At 41.3% G+C, this 19286-nt stretch overlaps 1 protein-coding gene across 2 annotated transcripts in view; it reads left to right on the plus strand.

Moving 5' to 3' along the window:
- Positions 1-19286, plus strand: part of MTM1 (myotubularin 1) — a 95165-nt gene that overhangs the window by 12490 nt on the left and 63389 nt on the right. For both annotated transcript variants that reach the window (XM_072956120.1, XM_072956121.1), the window contains exons 2-4: positions 9379-9451; positions 12168-12240; positions 13992-14086. In XM_072956120.1, coding sequence (XP_072812221.1) covers positions 9389-9451; positions 12168-12240; positions 13992-14086 — 231 coding nt within the window. In that variant the 5' untranslated portion in view covers positions 9379-9388. The remainder of the gene's footprint in view (positions 1-9378; positions 9452-12167; positions 12241-13991; positions 14087-19286) is intronic.

Below are 19286 nucleotides of genomic sequence, written 5' to 3' on the forward strand. Positions count from 1 at the left end.
TTGTGGGTCTACTGCGTAAGAGGGCCAGGCTGCCTGGGTTTAAACTGTAACTTTGAGAGTTCTTACTAGATATGTTTAACCTTCCTGTTCCTCAGGGTTGTGTGTTTTCATTTGAAGAGAGTACTAGTAGTTGCCTTATAAAGTTAGCAGGACTGAATGAGTTCATCTGTGCTTAGAACGATGCTTGACACACAGCAGAAAATCAGTAAATGGAAGCCATGATCATTATCCATGAGCAGACATTCTCTTTTGTTTTAATTGTATAGTATCACCTGTATTATTGTCTTTATTACTACTTAACTTATACCTATTCATTGTCTTTATTGCTATTTAACTTGTCATATATTTATTCATCTCCCTAACTCAGTTGCTAGCTTCTAGAAGACCTATCTCAGGGAGTGGGCAGCCATTCTTTGCAGTACTGATTGTAGTAGTGAAACCTGGAGCCCGTTCACGAGACCACTGAGAAGAGAGTGGAAAACCGAGTGTGGAGCAGTGGGCTGCTATGCGGCAGGGGGAATGAACAGAGTACAGCTCCACACACCCACACTGATGGCTCTCACAACAGTGCTGTGTGAGAAGAGAAGAGGCCATAAGAATGTGTAATGATTCTACTTCCATATAAAAGTTCAAAACCATGCAAAATCAACATATTATTTGGGGAACTATACATACGTAGAAAATTACACGGATGTGCAAAGGAGTTATCAACACAAAGATCAGCCCTCAGGAGGCAGGGTGGAGAACCTTATATATTTTATTTATGTATGTTTTAATTTTTTTATTGAAGTCTAGTCAGTTTATAATGTGTCAATTTCTGGTGGACAGCATCATGTTTCAGTCATATACACATACATATATTCCTTTTCATATTTTTCATTATAGGTTACTACAAGATATTGAATATAGTTCCCTGTACTATATGAAAGAAACTTGTTTATCTGTTTTATAAATAGTAGTTAGTGTCTGCCAATCTTGAACTCCCAATTTATCTGGAGCACCTTTAATGCCTGAAGGCTGACGTCTTCAGAGTTGTGCAGGTTTACAAGGATGGAACTGCATTCACTTACTCATTGACTGAGTGCCCGAGCTGTTCTGTGCGGTACCGGGAACCAGCTCATGGCCTTAGGAAGCGCAGATCTAATGGAGAGACACAAAATGTCAAGGGATAGGTAAGCACAGTACAGCATGAGAAATGATACGTTAGAAATTTTTATAGCAGGGTGGGAGGGATAAATTAGGAGTTCTGGATTTGTAGATACACACTACTATATATAAAATAGATAAACAGCAAGATCCTACTGTACAGCACAGGGAACTATATTCAATATCATGTAATAGCCTATAATGGAAAAGAATATGAAAAGGAATATATATGTACGACTGAGTCACTATGCTGTACACTAGAAATTAACACAACATTTGTAAACCAACTATACTTCAATTGAAAAAAAGAGATTTGTACAAAATACAGAGAAATGAGGTGTGCGTGTACACACATGTGTGTACATGGGGGAAAGCTTCCCCTATCTTGAAACAGGTGATGAAGGACCCAGTGCCGAGAAAGCACCTGCTTCTCCTCCCAGTGAAAGTGCCTGGAGGAATTGGTCCAAATAGCAGGTTATCATCTCCAGCCTTTTCTCTTCTCTTTGTTTTTCTAGAAGCTGCACATCTGCCTTCAGTTCCTTTCTGTCCCTCTCCCTCCACCGCTGATTACAGTTGGAGGAATCGTCAGTAATGCCCAGGCAGAAGGGCGATGGAAAGGAAGATGATCTGAACCAGCACCTTTGTTACTATTATAGTTGTGCCTCTTTATGTGTGTGTACTCTTACCTTCAACAAGTACCTTTTTAACTTTTGCTTAAGAAGGTACTTTTCCCTAATACATTTAAAATGTACTTTGGGGGAATAGTTTCTCACAGGGGAAAATATTTCCACAAAATACAGTTTTGTCATAGAGCAGATCAGCTGGGTTCATGAGTTTTGAAATTGGCCAGTGGATGGGGAACTTGATCTTGCTCCTATTTTAAAACTTTATTTACTGGCAGGTACTTGATGGTTATGAAATCCATTGGTGGATTTAATGATGTGTTTAAATGTATGTCATGTCATTACTAGGTAGCCTTTTTACATTAAAAAAACTTAGCCTGATGGTAGTTGGCTTTCTGGTAGTTTATTTCGCATATCAATTTCAGTTTATGAAGTGTTGCTAAAGTTACCCTGCCCTGTGGCCACAGCACATGCCACTGAAGCCAGTCAGCTACCTTGAAGATGTGCTATTTGTCATGAGGAGACCAAGTAATAGGCTGAATGGATCAGCTCAAATCCATCACTAACCACTAGAAAATGTGATTCAAAATGCATTCTTCACTGGATCTGAATTGCATTACAGTTTTTAGCCAAAAGGTCTTTGCGCATTTGAAGAAGTGGAAGTAGGTATATTGTGATCTTTAAAATGAGTAGTAAATATCAAAATGATACAAAGAGTGAGTTTCTAAATGAATTAGTATTTAACATTTTATGATTTCCAAAGAAGCATCATTAAAACAAAGTCCCTTTAGAACTATATTCAATTTCTTATAATAACCTACAATGGAAAAGTATCTGAAAAAATATATGTATTTATATGTATAACTGAATTGCTTTGCTGTAGACCTGAAACTAACATTGTAAATCGACTGCACTGCGATAAAAAACAAAATTTAAAAAAAAAAACAACGCAAAGTCCCTTTAGCCCTGAGATGATGCAGCGGAGACAAAGTGAGGAGGTAACACACGTGTTCTGAATGTGTCTATTTGGACAGTAAAGCCACTTACGTTAACAGCAGGTACTGTTTTGGAACAACTGCTGTTAGATGTACTCTGAGACCTCTAGTGTATTTCTATGTGCTTGAGCCAGAAGGAAAGGTAAGAGGCCAGGTCTGCATGTTAGGGTCCCGCAGAAAGTTTCCCCGGGCAAGGAGTTGAGTGTTTTTTTTTTTTTTAATGGAAGTGGTCCTGCTTCAGGAATAAACTTTAAGGCTGCTCAGAGCCTTGCCAAGATTGGATGGATTATCTTAGAGAATGTGTATGCAGAATGGTTAGTCAGTGTTAGACAGTGTATATGTTAATGAAAATCCAGCCAAGTGTGCTAGCGCCACTTTGAGGGATGATTTCAAAGCATCTCTTGTAAGAGGAAGGGACCAGGAATTTGAGCGGCTCTGTTTTGCCATCTGCTGTGCCAGCATTTTACACGATCCCTATCACGGCCCCATGAAGTAGGTGGTTTCATGCCCATTTCACAGGCAGAGAACTGCGGTTTGTCTGAGGTCGCATGACTATTATTAGTAATCAAGTTACAAAATTGAGATTTGAAAGCCAAACTGGTCTGAGTACAGAATCCCTCCCATTTTCAGCTATATCACACAATTTTGCAGCTGGTTAAAGTGCATTTTTACAAGGTATAAACTATGAATGGTGGGGTTAATAGCTTATAATTTAGTTTAAAAGGACAAGATTGTTATTTGCTGCGGCTGCAGAAAATTCGTTTGAAAATACTTTCTTTTAATAGCGTAAAGTAAGGCAGAGGGTGGCAGCCAGTTTTTGTAAATAAAATCATACTGGAAGACAGCCACACCCCTTTATTTCCGTATTGCCTGTGGCTGGTTTAATGCTGGTTTAGTGCAGAGTTCAGTAGCTATGACCCAGTCTGTATGACCCACAAGGCCTAAAATAGTTACTCTCTGGCCTTTTGCAGAAAAAATTTGCAACCCTTGTTCAAAGAAGCATGGATACAAATGGACTAAACTCCTCTTGCAGATGGTTTGTGTGCTGAGCAAGTGTAGAGGTTGAATTGATTGTACCTGGTCTCAAAATGGCTGGGGTGTGAACCTTTCTCTTGGTGCAGAGGGCTCTGGTTAAGGATACCTCAACACATCTTTTTCATTTTCTTGCCTCCTAGGTGGCCTACTGGCAGAGCAACTCTAATGCGAAAGTCAGAATAAGTTAATTTTGTACATCCTGTGTTTCCGGGCATTCAGGTGCAGAACAGAATCTGGTTGCGACTGGTTCTCATTGGGGGCAAAACTCCCCCTAGAGGCCAAATTGGAAATGGGGGGTGTTTTTGTTTCCAGTGTAATTTGTATTGAAAAATACAGTATTATAAATCAGTATCCTTTTATTTCTCCTTTACCCTGAAGTTCAGCTATTATACTGATGATTTTTAAAATTTGTGGCTAGGCTGATAATATTCATGACTTATTTCAGGCTACCCAAGGGGGCTTTGCAGAAATTTTTTTTTAAAAATTGAAATATAGTCGGTTTACAACGTTTTATTAATTTCTGGTGTGCAGTATAGTGATTCAGTTATACATTATATATGTTCCTTTTCAGATTCTTTTTCATTATAAGCTATTACAAGGTATTGAATATAGTTCCCTGTGCTGGACAGTAGGACCTTGCTATTTACCCATCTTATATATAGCGGTGTGTATCTGCAAACCCCGAACTTCCAATTTATAGCAATTTGTCTTTTAACAAAGGGAGCATTGGGTCTGGGAGTGTTGAGCAGCTCTGCCCTAAATATTTGGCTTTTTTTTTTCAAAATAGACTTGCAAAGAAAGAAAGCTCCCTTAGAAAGACCTGGATTCCTGGGCTCAGAGGCTGCTTGGGCATGGCTTCTTGCTCACTGGCAGGCTTTCGAAGTCGGTTTGCAGACTGGGTAGGTTTCCACAGCTTTCAAGGGAGCTTCCAGAGAGAGATCGGCCTTAAACTTCATTTGAACATCAACACCCAGCAGGAGCACAGTGAGTAAAACCCAGAGAGAAGGCCTGTGTGCCTTTTCGTCACTGTACCCAGAAAGCACAGGAGAACCCCCTAATCAAGGGCCATTGATGGCAAATCGGTGACCGTGGCAGCTGAGCTCCCCTTACAGTTTAGATTTTGCTTGCCGAGGCCCAATGAGGTGGAGGTCAGATTTATTTTCTAATTCTACTGCTTTTAGATCTTTACAGTCAGGGTAAAAATGGTCCGCGTTGATTTGAAAGTGTTTATAATTATGTCTGCTGCAGGTGTTTTTCACGTATAGTGGAGAGGGGAGCACTTTCCTGGTCTGGGAGAAGGGAGTGGTGGAAGAAGTCTTTGTACCCTAATTGAAGTACCTGTCTCATCATAAAGTCTGTAGCATAGGATGATAGCGTGCACGTTCTTTTTGGTGCAAGTTCTTTGTGGTGCCTCAAAGCACCACATTCTGCTGCCCAGAGTCATCATACCTTGAACACCTTGATTAGCCAAGAGTTGATTCTACCATTTTTTAAAGCTTGCTTGAATTTCTGGTGTAAAGGAAATATTAGCCAAACAACAGTTACGTTTTTTGGCCAGGTCTTTATTGCCCAGTTCCTTCCCTCATTTAACAAATACCTATTAAGTACCTGCCGGGTGCTGGGCACTGTAACAGGTGTTGTGAATGCAGCAGTAAATAAAATACCAGAATCCTCATCTGGTGGGGACTTGTATTCTGGTGGGGGCTTGTATTTTGGTGGGGGGGAGGTGGACAGTAACAACAAGTTATCTAAAGGGTGGTAAGTGGTAGGGAGAGGAGACAGATGTAGAGAGGGGGCAGAGAGAGAAAGAGAGGAGGGAGATGGAGAAGGGGACAAGAGATGAAGGGACACAGGGAGGGGGACACCATGAGATCACTGAGGTTAATTGTCTTGAATTTAAAGAGAGACAGAGTTGACACCATGTTGTGACTTTAAAATTTGATGTTTTAGATAATGTGACCTTTCTGTAGCTTTATTTGAAGAGGTTTGGGGACCCCAAAGATTGCTTGCCTAGATGAGTTTTCTTAACTATGTTTCCTGGTCTAAAACTCCTCTACTGAGATTGGGACCAGTGTCATCCAGCCTGGTTTCTTTAAAAATGGAGATCACTTGGAAGCAGTTTTCTCTCGATGAAAAGGACACTGCTGTGTTAGTCGGGAGGCCTCGGCTGGAGCTGGTCCTGCCACTGACTCAGGCCAGGGCCTTATCACAACCCCTCTAGGCTTTCCTGTCATCTTCTCTGTAATAGGAGAGGATTGGGCTTAAATAACATCCTAAAAGTTTTTTTCAGGATCAAAAATGATAGAAATCTCCCTTTGGTTAAAGTCTGGAAATTAGCATATATATAGGGAATTAAGTTTCAATTTTCACTTTAAAGCCAAGATAGCCTCAATTCAATGTTTTTTAAAATAAAAAGGATTAAAGCTTGATCTGTAGGGGTTTGGGGCAAAATACGCTATAACCAAAAGGGTAGATGACTTTTGTAAACTTTACTGTAGCTCCTAATTATTATTGAACTCCATTTAAAGCAACGGAGGTGTTTCACAGGTGAAGACATGGATGAACTTTCGTGGTTGATAAGTTTAAGACAGCTTTATTAACGTTTAATTGACATACAGCACTGTATACTTTTGGGGGGTGGGGAGGTAATTAGGTTGCTTTTTTTTTTTAATGGAGATACTGGGGATTGAACCCAGGATGTTGTGCTTGCTAGGCATGCGCTCTACCACTGAGCTGTACCCTCCCCAACTTCGTGTACTTTTTAGAGAGAAGCTTTATAGCCAGGTCACCACCGGCCATCCGCTATCCCTGTAGTTGTAAACTTTCTTCCTAGTGTGTATAGGGTCAGGACTAATTTGTAGAAGAATCGATTATGGCATCAGCAAATCAGTAATTCTCCTTTCATTATTGAAAATTATACTGATAACTTGTTAGTGAATATACCAGGCACTGTTTTAAGCTCTTCATTACTTCATTTTACCCAACTACGCTGCGGTAAAATAGAGATAAAAGCAACTGAAGCCCAGAGAAGTGAAATCACCTGCCCAAGGTCAAATAGTGAGTTGCAGGGTTGGGATTTGAACAGTCAGTCCAGTGCCTATGATGTCCGGTGTCACGCTGTTCCAACTTCTGTCCATTTCAGGGATCCTTTGGAATCATTCAACAAAGAGAGGTTCACTGATGAGATTTGAAAGCAAACCTCATTATTGCAACTAACCCGTGTTACTTGGACCCTGGGATTTCTCTGATCTGTACTCGATCCAACTTTTAATAGTAGCCATTTCTAACTCTGAAAATGAGGGCTTTAGGCGTAAAGACTGCATATTATATGATTCTGTTTATATGAAATGTCCAGAATGGGCCAATCTGTAGAGATACAAAGCAAATTCGTGACGGGGGCTGGGGAAGCGGAGAGTGATAAGTGACTACTAATGGGTATGGGGTTTTTTTTGAGGGGGATGATGAAAATATTCTAAAATTGATTGTGGTGAGGGTTGCACAACTCTGTGGATGTAACAAAAACCATAAAGTTGCTCACTTGAAAATGATGTGTTGTATAGTATGTGAGTTATAGCTCGATCTCATAGTTTATAATGAGGGGGAAAGGAAGACTTTGCTTGTTATACTTCATTTTAAATGGAGGGTATTTTTAATGAGAACTGAAGAAAATAGGAAGACACATCTTTCTTTTATTGTTTATAAACAGGAAGAAAGGTAAAGACTGAGTTGATTGTATAACCCAGCATTTGAAATGTCTTCTGTTGACATGACAGTAATAATTTAACATGTGTTTGAAGATGTTGCCTTATTAAAATGTTTTAAATATTACAACATCCCATGACTACGTTTTCTCTTCCTGAAGAAAATCCCACAAGTATATAATCTTGTTTAGTCAGTAGAATAATTTTAGGGCAAAGACATCTGACTTGCTTTATCTAGTCTTTCTCATCCATTCTGCTGTCTCGGCAAATAATGGGTTATTTTGCTTAGATTTGAACTTAAGGTTAGGTTTTTCAAGGCTATTTTGTCAACTATTTTGTCTGAATGTAATTCATTTTCAAGTTATCCATTTATCTTTTAAAAAAGTTATTTATTTATTTATTTATTTATTTTAACATTTTTTATTGATTTATAATCATTTTACAATGTGTCAAATTCCAGTGTTCAGCACAATTTTTCAGTCATACATGGACATATACACACTCATTGTCACATTTTTTTCTCTGTTAATTACCATAACGTTTTGTGTAAATTTCCCTGTGCTATACAGTATAATCTTGTTTATCTATTCTACAGTTTTGTTAAGTTATTTCTTTTAATTTGAGGTTGTGCTGCCTCTTCATGGCTTCAGGTTTTTAAAGCTTAGTATCCCTTTCTAGAAAGAAGTATCTTATTTTGTCTTAATTGTTCATTTTCAAGCCTCAGAAGGAGTTTCCTTGTTCCAGTGTTCTGGGATTTGGTGAGCCATATACAAACTCACACCATCATGATGTTTTACAGCAGCGTGTATTTTGAGCATAATCAGTCGTTTGTTCACCAAGTAGGAATGTCCTCTTGTGCCAGGATACAGCCATGATCCAAGTGGACCCCCAGCCTTGCCCTTGGAGGTGTGCAGCTTGTAAGATTGTTCTCACCTGGCCATCTCGCCGCCTCTTCACCCTGGTGGTTACCCTCATCTACATCTTTGTCACTTCTCTCAGGCCTTTCTTAGGGACAGTGACCAGCAATGCACAGCTATCAAATCTCTAGGTTTTGTGCCAAGGGATGGTCACATTCTCCATGCTGGGTTTTGTTGGTGAGCGGTTGCCCTTTTAATGAGCCTGGCCAAAAGATCCAATAAACATCTCCAGTCCCCTTGCTGAATTGGATGTGGTTTAACTACCAGTGACTTTGTATGGATCTCTCTGTGTCGTTAACTTTGCTGAGTAAAACAGCTGCAGCATCACTTAGCTTCCTGTTGTTGCTGTAGTCTTCGCAGGTCTAACGAAACCCTTGCATTGGGATGCTATTGTGTGTGTTCTGAACACGATGGTTTCATTTATCTCTGAATGGTGATGGATAGGCCTTATTTAAATGAAGTATATACTTTCCCTAGAAAATATGGATTAAGTCAAACCTTGCTAATTTGATTTCCATCAAATCCATGCCACTTTAACTTGCCTTAATTTAGAGAAAACAGTGATTAAAAGGGAAAAAGGTGAGTTCAGCTGCCTACCCTTTGTATCAGTCGGCTTGGCTGCCTCTAAGTTGTCTTTAAAAATTAAGAAGTGGGGAAATTTGAAGCCTGTTGCACAATTAAGGTTTTTTCCGGTGACAGTTTGAAGGCTGTGAATAAAAATTCGGGGAACATGTGTGGTGTCTTCCTCTGAGCTCCCCGTTCTCTGTTCCTCCGTGGTTCCCTGAACCTTTATTGGAGCTCTTGCCCATGGGCTGCGCTGGGGTTAGTCCTTCATGCATCTCATTCCCACTAGAGACTACAAGGGAAATAGGGCCTGTCAAGTGTACTCCTGTTCTCAATTGCAGTGTGTCTGAAATTGCATACAAATTCAGTTGATACTAAATGTTGTCTCTCTCGGTAGAGTTTCCAGTATGGCTTCTGCACCGACTCCTAAATATAATTCACACTCCTTGGAGAATGAGTCTATTAAGAGGGTAAGTTGAGCTTTCAGATTTATCTGTACCTCTGTCTCTGCATTTGTCTTTTCATATTTGAATATTATGTGCCCATTTGGGGTTTCTTGAATTATTAATTTCCTTATTCATTCCCATAATGTAAATCCTTTGATACCTGTGGTTTTATTATCCCACCTTGTTCCATGAGAGGTGGACTACCTTATATGTGTTCAGTGAGTTTTGTTTGCAAATCCTTTCCCGTAACTTCATTTTTGAGAAACTTCTGTCTTGTGAACTACTGCCAGACATTACATTTAAGATACTGGGCAATCTCTTGCCCCTGAAAGCTTCCTGAAGGAGAGAGTGGAAGGCCATGGCCGCTTAGCAAGCTGTTATACCTTCCGAAATACTGGCATTATTTTCTAATGATGATGATAAAAGAATTTTAAGACCAAAACAAATACAACATTAACAGAAAGTGGTTCCAAGTGTCAAGGAGAAAATTGTGTAATTAGAAGGAGATATTGGAACGTATATTGAAAGGAAGGAAGGGATTTTAAATAAGCTTTATTCATGGCCCTTTAAGGCTTTTTATGCATGTTACCGATTATCCACCAGAAAGGTTCATTTACACTTCCGCCAGCAGTATGGAGGGATGCCCAGCAATCAAGGGAGCCAACTAGTGTCTTTTAGCTTGCATTTCCTTGAGTACTAACAAAAGTGACTTTTTTTTTTAAATGTGTTTTCTTGTTCGTTTGTAATTCTTTTGTCAAGTGGCTGTTTGTGTCTTTGGCCTATTTGTCTTCCAGGGTGTTTGGGGAATTCTTTTCTGTTGATTTTAAAGTGTTCTGTACATGTTATGATACTCAACTCTTTATAGTATTTATACTTCTTTATAATACATACAATATAATAATGTATGTCTTTATATATGCATTATATGTGTCATGATAAAGTATATAACAGGTCTTTTTTCTAGTTTATTGTTGACCTTTTAATTATATTTATGGTATTTAGATTTTGAAATGTAGAGGTTTAAATTTTTTATGGAACCACATCTATCAAGCTTTTTCTTTATATTTTCTGCTTTTGGTGTCATGTTTGTAAGGACCTTTTTCATCCCCAAATTATGTAAGTTTTTTTTTTATTGTATTTTAGTATTGCTATTGTACAAGGATCAGTTCCAAATAAAAGAGTAATTTCAAGAAGGCAATTGCAAGTCCTTGTGTAATGTTACTCTAATATAAAAGTAGATTTTATGTTAATCCCATGTTATCCTGTGTTAGTCAGACACATTTGTTTCCCTTATTTTGTGATTGAATTATGCTTTCTTCTCCTGACCCAGAACTGTGGTAAAGGGTGAATGAATATTGAATTTACTAGTTATAAATGCTTAGCTTGCAAGCACTGAAACATATTGAAAAATTGGCTAGGAATTTTCCATTTATACCTGAATAAAAAAGATAAAACCATTAAAAATCCAGCAAGCACCCCTCTTTGACAGCTCACATCTTACCTAAATACACAGTGTGCATTTCTCTTGTTTCATAACACTTGACATTCACATAGCTCTTGGTAATTCTCAAAAGTGTGTTTCTGCAGTTCGTTTCACTTAATATTCAGGAAACTCCTTTGAGGAAAGAAAGGATTATTGACTTCACACATGAAATGATTGCAGTGTGACTTTGGAAAACAACTAGTAAAAACAATGAATGAAAAACAGTGGTGAGAAAACCTCTTGCCCAAACAGATGTTAGTGACATGCTGGCCAGGACAGCGGACCCAGGCAGCTTGCCATTGGCTCTGATTCGCTGGGGTGGCTGAATAGATTGAAAGACTCCTTTCCCAGGCATCCAAGTCACGACTCTCAGAACTCACCTTGGCTTTTAGTGGCTAATACTTTGCCTGCCTGACGGAGCGGCTGCAATGATTGAATGAGGCTTATGCCCTGGAAAACTTTTAAAGCCAAAAGACCGTGAGCCAAAGCGAAGTCTTGAGAAGAATTTGTGTGTAGATCGTTCCCAAGACCCCTTTTGGCTCAAAAGTTCAATGACAGGCTGCCCTGTCCTCTTATCTAGTTACCTCTGTGAGGAAAGATCTTAGTAAAATAAAAGCCCGATTAACACTTAGTAACTAACTTTTTTTCTGGCTTTGTGAGAAGATGCCGTAATTACTGTTGCTCAGTTACAGTTCCCACTGAAATGAAGTTTTCATTCCTTCTCGTAATAAAAGGTGGCTGAATATTTAATATGAAAAAAAAAGCTGCCGCAGTACACGTGTATCTATAGAATACACTTAATATTTACTTTTTATCACTTTCCAGAGCACTGACAACTGTGAAGTGCTTGGAAGGGGTTTTTAATATTACTGAAAAGTGAGCTTATGTTATTTACAGGCTAAAAGTTAACTCGACTAATGAATGTTGATGCTAGGTTGTATTTTACAGTTCTTTTAATTTTCTGTGCCAGTTTCCTAGACTGGTCAATATTTCTTTATTTATTTTTTCTTTAAAAATGATATTTCTGTGGGGGAAGGTAATACCTCAGTGGTGGGGTGTGTGCCTAGCATGTACGAAGTCCTGGGTTCAATCCCCAGTACCTCCATTAAGCAACTAAGTAAGTAAACCTAATTACCTCCCCCTTCCAAAAAAAAGTTTAAAAAATTAAAAGAAAAAAACCCGGTATTATGGGTTAGTTTCTTAAAATCCAGCGCAAATGTCATGCTATGAGTGCTGATTGCACTGTGTTGTTTCCAGACTTCTAGGGATGGACTTAATCGGGACATGGGTGAGGCTGTTCCTCAGCTTCCAGGAGAAACTCGCATTACTGGTAAGGATCCTGGGAAGTTTGGATTTGCATAAATTGATGAGAGATCCAGCAGGATCAGGTGGCTCTTTAGAAGTCAAATTTAGACAAATAAGCTAGCTTTGTTTAAAAGTGTTACTATAGAGGGAACTCTATTATTAGAGTTTCTTGATCAAAGAGTTCCCTCAAGAGCTTCATGCTCTCTGGGGCAGTGAGATTTTTTGCTTTGTACCAAAGACAGAACTATTTTGGAAAGAAATGTGGATTTTCTCTTGAAAGTCTCTTATTGGAGCTATAAGCCCTTATGGTTTGAGGTTATATGAACAAAATGGAATTAAGGTTTTCCAGTCTATGATGTATGCCTTAAAATGATCAACTTAAAGGCTTAAAGTCTAAGTATTCTCTTCTTTGAAATATAAAAGACCATATTGGTTTAAAACATCTTTCTTTTGCCAGGTAGGTGAAGTTAGTAATGTTGATGTAACATTCTGATTGTTGTTGGCTTATTTTTTCATTATAAATTCATATGAAGAGGAAGATATCTACTTTGGGAAGTCTAGATCATTCCGGCTTAAGAATATAGAAGCACCCGACAGCTTCTAAGCGAAGTGCTGATGTTGTGGGCATTCACATTTTATATTAGAGTCGACATCCCCCTCTCAGATTCCCATTTGGTGACGATACAGTCACCATTGTTTCAGAGAACCTTTCGGTTTACTGACTAAGATCTGGGTTGTTCAGCTTAAATGGCTGAAAACATGGCGCTAAGTAGATTAAGGTCATCTATATGGGTGCCTGTGGGAATCAGTTAGCCATGCACCTTGAGAAACTATGTCATGGCCACTGACTTGCACACGTGATCCTAGTTTTGAAAAGGAAACCAGTGGCATGTGTCCATGCCAATTTGTGGATAAGCATAGAGAGGCTAGCTCCCGTTTGGTGGTCTTCACATATGAAGCTTTGGTGCTCTGTATTAGCACCAGAACCTTAACTGAGGCAGCGACTGATTAAATTAGCATGACTGGATATTTCTCATTTAGCACCTGGGGAGAAAGGGATTTCCCAATTACTATAAACAAGCAAACAGACAAACAAATAAATAAATGCATGCCATGAACACATTCAAGGACATCCTTGAGAGATAGGAGAAAGATGTATTTTTGTTATGATAAGTCAACTCTCCTGATTTAGTTTCTCCTTATGTTTGATTCTACCAAAGATGTGCTGATCTCTTGGCCATCTGTTCTGTATCACTTAAATGTGGGAAATGAGTCTCGCTCAGCTCTTCTCTGGACTATTAAAAGAGCAAGAAGAGACTATAGAAACATTTCTACTGCTGACACTCATTTATTAAAAACATCGTGATGTTTGTGTGACTAGACGCTGGCAAACCTCAAACCCCATTTAGGGGTTAGTCCATGAGACTGTCCTATGTGAATCGCCATCCTCTGGTTGAAGTCCGCAGTCAGTAGTTAATCTTGACAACCACCTGAGGGTCAGTACCCTCATTCACTTCCGCTTTCTAGCTGTTATCACCTTGCCCCGGGTAGGGGCAGCATGGCGGGTGCACTCAGAGAAGCACCGCTAGGGCCTGCAGGTTACATGTGGCCCCACTCAACCTAGCACGGTAGTGTGGAGACACTGCCTGTGCTTTTGACCTTTTCAGTGCTTTTTTATTATAGTTATTCTTAGACAAATAGTTGATATTAGTGCCATTTGTTGTGTATCTTGGTATATATTTCCATTATTTTAGGGTACTTTTTTTATCTTAATAGACAAAGAAGTTATTTACATATGTCCTTTCAATGGCCCCATTAAGGGAAGAGTTTACATCACAAATTATCGTCTTTATTTAAGAAGTTTGGAAACGGTAAGTAGAATCTAAGACCATAAAGATGACCCTAACTGTTAAAGATAATGCTAAGCTGTTTCTCTTCTACCTTGCAAGATTGACTGCGGATCAGATTAACATGGGGGATAGATTTGCTTCTCAGCTCTTAATTTTTGGCTTATGCAAAGCTCATTTAACACTAATACCTGTATGTGTAGGAATAGAGTGAATTAAAGTAAGCTTTGTCTTTCATAAGCTTTGAGAAGGCGTTGGTAACTGTACCCATTTGCTAGTTGGGAGAAGTCAGGGGTAGAGCGGTGGTTCTTTTCCAGAAGCACCGACGAGAGCTACTTGTGGAGCTCAACAGCCACTACAGAAGCCTGTGGTGCATTGCATCTGAGTGTCCAGGCCCTTGGTCCAGGCACAGTGGTAATTTTTTTAAAACGTCGCAGAGGAGGATGCTGATGTGAATCCGTTGTTAAGGCCAAGTATTCAATGACAAAATGCCAGCTAGCAGCTCAGAACTAGGATGACTATGGCATAGCTTAGTGCCACTCTCTGTTTTCATTCCAAGGCCATAAAATGTTTGCCACAGCATTTCAACCAGTGTTCCATTGATGGAACAATGAGATGGAGACGGGGAGCTCCAGGAGGGAAAGAATGAATGAACACCTGCAGGCGAGGCTATATTTTGATGGGATGGACTAAGGGAGGGATATACCGGTCCAGGGCACATGGAAGAGTAGCCCAGTGGCAGCCTGTGCGTAGGCGATGTCGAGAGTGTCTCGGGGTGGGGGGTCTAGCTTTCGTTTTGCTGCTTTCACCCCACAGTCTCTTCAGGACAGCTCTAATCTAGATCAGTTTGCCTCTTGATTTTTAAAAAATTATGTTCATTTCTGTGTCCAAATTCTGAAAGCTGCTGTTTATTACTCTTATTGCCTTAGCTGTGGGAGCCCACTTATGCAGTGTTCATAGGCTCACATGGTCCTGAGATTGGGCATTTTATTTCTGTGAGTCTGTTCAGGCTTCTAAGCAAGACTGGATATGAGCAAATGTTCTAGTTTTCCAGAATGGGAAAGAAGGTTCTGGAAGTTAACAGAGCAATGAGCTGGATGTCAGCCCTTGGCAACCATTGGCAACAACTGTAGAATTAGTTATTTGAACAGATGATTAAGTACCTAGGAAAAAAAGAAAACATCAGAAGTGTTACTGACACATTGTCTTGATGGAATCAAGGCATGTGACAGACCCTGACAAAGAAGCATGGGCTGAATGGCGGAGGTGCAGTTAGGTGGAGGTATAGACTGTGTAAGTGGCACTGAACCTTGATGCTAATTTAAGCAAAGGGGAAGGAGTTTGAAGCAGTCTTAATTGGCTAAGATATTAGAATGAAACTAATACTTTAAAATTCATTGTAGATAATGTTTACTTCATAAAAACCAGTTGTATCAATAAAGGATGGAAGAGGTCTGTCTTTATAGGGGCTCAATCTTATTTGATCCAGTAGTTGGATAGGATTGATTAAAAAGTTAACATACCTGTAGGCTGAGTTAACAAAAGTTAATATAATATAATATAACCAGCCAATGTGAGATTCATTCTGTACAGCTCCCAAGTATCAAATCGGGACAGATTGAGAGATTTGATGCTACTATATGCGAGAATTATCAAAAATTCGCATTAGAGCAAGTGTTACAGTGTCTTTCACCTCTGAGACTCTTGGCTGGTTGAGCAGCCACACATGCCCGGTTCCGTTTTATGCTGTCACTGATGATGAACTGGGGAAATTATTTCAACCACGGTGCCATGACAAGATTGGGTCTATTCTGTGATCTCAACTGCAGAAAACAAACAAAAACTGTCTTGTCGAGAATTGGCCAGATGGAAATACACCAAGAGTTGTAGTCCTTGGGATATTTGGATGGTGGAATTGTGCATGCTTTGTTTTCCTCCGCCTACTTGGAGTGAGCATGCATTACTTTGGTAGCTGGGCGAGCACTTAGCCAGCTTTATTTGTTTTGTTTTCAGACAGCACTCTGGAGGATAGGGATTAGCGCGGAGCGGGTGAATGAAATACCCAGTTGACACTGACTACTAATATTTGCCTTCTTCCACTAAGTTTTATGTCAATGTTTTGACCAATTGGCCACACCATTTAGTCCAAGTATTAAAAACAAGCAGCTAATGGCAGAAAACAGAGAAAGCCATTTCGGTTTCTCAAAACACAGTCATCCTAGTGTATCTTAAAGTCCTAAATAAGAACATTGATTGTGGATTCTGCTGCACAATGTGAATGTTTCTTGTGTGTTTGACGAAGAGCTCTCATCTCACTGGCATTTTGGAGTGGACCCCTGTTTGTTTCAGGTAGGTAAACACTGCCGGGGAAGCGCCGCCTGACTTGGGATCTGCTGTCCCATGTCGTGAGGTGTCAAGGGCAGGTTTCCAGCCCCCGATCTCTTGGGCAGTGGACACACTGTGATCTTTGGATTGTCACTCCTTTCCGTCCTTCCCTGGCTCCCCTTCGTGGTCTTCCCCTCAACTCTGCCCTGCACCCCGCCTCCAGACCGAGCCCCCTTAGGACTAGGCTGACCAGCTTACTTCTCAACCCGAAAACCCTCGTTGGAGTAAAATCCGCTCTCCTTTGTGTAGTGTACAAACCCTTCCGACGCCTCTCGCCCTGACTCACCCCAGTGCTCCCAGTACTGTTCTCCAGCTACGCAAAGCCCCTTCCCTCTTCCCAGCGCGTGGGGCCCTTCTCTGCTCTTCTCTACTCTTCTCTATACCCGGATGCCCTCTCAGAAGTCACTGTACGTCCTTTAGGACCCACTTCAAAAAGTCACGTCCTCTCTGGAGCCTTGTCCGGCTTCCATCAAAGGAATCACTCCCTCTCTGTGTCCCCACAGCCTTTGTTCATGTCTCTGTGTTAACACTTATTGCTGGGAAACCTTCCCTGGCCACTGGCCTAAACATTTAATACCCTCCCTCCACTGCCTCTGCCTCCCCCCTTTCCTCTGTATGTGTTTCTCCTGGGCACTTGCCACTGTCCCCTCTTTGATATATTTCACTGCTTTACCTTGTCTGTCTAAGGGTGGGTATGCGTCATATCTGCTCATCGATGTGCTCTCAGAACCTAGGACGGAACCTGGCACATTGTAGGTGCTCAGTCAGGCTGTGCAGAATGAAGGAATTTAGCCGTATTTATTTGTTCCTCTGTCTGTAGCTTCAACTAATGGGGAATCCTTGTGGCCCTCTGTGCTTAGCTACCATAGTATCCAGTTGACAATAGGGGCTCAGTAAAAGTATTCAGGGAGTGAACCCAGGAGGGAACAGGTCTCATCACCATGCTTTGACCACAGCATTGTGCCTAGTAAATCATGGCATTGTGAACACCACCATGGCTTTTGGAGTTGAGAAGTCCCATAGCCAGCTCTTGACCTTGAGGGTGCTCCAAGATTTGGCTTTGGTTTGATCTTGTGACCACATTTAGGGGCTATTTAGGCATGTAATATGCTGTCATCTGTGGACTGCCATGGGCAAGACTGCTTCCAGTTTCCCTTCCAGGAGTCCTTCTGGTTCAGGCGATATTGTGGATGAGAATAACAAATTAGCCCTTTGTTCCTTTATGCATCCATATCCTATTCCAGAACCACTCACTGAGCGCTCTGGGAACTCTGACACCATGCTGGGCGCATGACATGGAGACAAGATTGTGGTATAATATGGCAAAGCCTGCAGTGGGTGTGTGATGCTGTTAGGTTACAAGGGAGAGGGCAGGGAACCAACTGATGAGCCACAGGATGCTTGATGGAGGAGGTGATATTTGAATCATGTCTTGAAGAATGGTGATGATTTCCTGGTAGGAGGGAGAGAGGGAGGAGCGAATCAGGTAGAGAGCTTCCATCTCCATACGGTACTTTTCTGTATTGCACATAGAATGATCTGGAAAAGCCCCAGATACTATGGAAATGGCTGAGTGATCTGTTGGACCTGAACCATAAAGGGTAGAGAGAGGAGTAGGGCCTGGGAAGAGATGAAGCTGGAAGACTAGCCAGGCTCAGAAGTCTTACAAGTCACAGTGCAACAGCGCGCACAGCACGTGGAGAACGGCACATCGATGTGGGTTTCAGGAAGCGAAGTCAGATTTCTGTGCGTGTGACCAATTAGGGAAGGGAGAGACTGGAAGCAAGGAGGCCATCTAGGAAGTTGTTTTGGTTTCCCAGGTCAGCACAAAGGGCCTTATCTAGTCATCGTTGCAGTAGAAAAGAGGGGACAGCCACGCGAGGTTCAGGAGGATTTGGGTGGCATTTTAAGTTGCACGTTGAAGGAAAGACTTAAATTGAGAATGATCCCTCCATTTTTTTTCTTGACTACTTGGAGCTGCTGTCGTTTGTGGGAGTAGACACTGTAGGAGAAGGAACACATGGGAGCTCAGCCTCCTGGGGGAGTCAGTCTGAACATGGAGACTTAGAACCATGCAAGGACTAGGGGGAAATGTCTGAGGCGGTTGGAAATGTGAGCCTGAAGCTTCTGAAGTTCTGAGCATATTGGTGATGCTAACAAATGTATGCATCCACAAGAGTCCTCTAGAAGAACACGCGACCCAAAAAGAGATGCAGGCTTCAGAGAGAAGCCCAGGGGCATGAACATCTGTCCAAAGAAGCAGGAGTCAGAGTAGAAGACAACCTCCCGAGAGAAGGCTTTGGTGGAATTCAGTAGAAGAGAGAAATCTCGAGAAGGAAAGGAGCGGACCATGGAGTGAAATGTTACAAGGTTCAGTAAGATGAAGGAACAGAGGCCCTGGCTGGTGGCCATCGTGACGTCACTGGGGGCCAGGGGAGGACAGAGGTGGTGGTGACGGGCGTCTGGTCCCTGTCTTTCTCCTCCTTCGGTTCCCCAGTGGAAGGTTCTCCTGCTCCCAGGCCTCAGCACACTTCCCTCTATTCATTCTTCTCCTGAGGCTTCACCTCCTCTGGGGCCTCAGTCATTTCTCTCGGGATAACATTGTGTGTTAAGAAAACTCTTAGCTCTCACCGAGCCCTCTCCCACACCCTCATCCCATCTGATGACAACCGCCAGGCAAAGCAGATGCCACCCCAGCCCCTTCCCTGGTCCTTCCAGTCCTGGTTTTCTAGCACCAACTTTTCTTGTGGCCCCAGCTTTTCAGTTCTCACTACCTGCTGGAGATTCCTTGACTGGCCACCTGGCATCCGGGCACACGGCCGAGCCAAAAGTCTCCAGC

This window comes from Vicugna pacos, chromosome X (assembly GCF_048564905.1).
Source record: "Vicugna pacos chromosome X, VicPac4, whole genome shotgun sequence".
Classification (NCBI taxonomy): Eukaryota; Metazoa; Chordata; class Mammalia; order Artiodactyla; family Camelidae; genus Vicugna; species Vicugna pacos.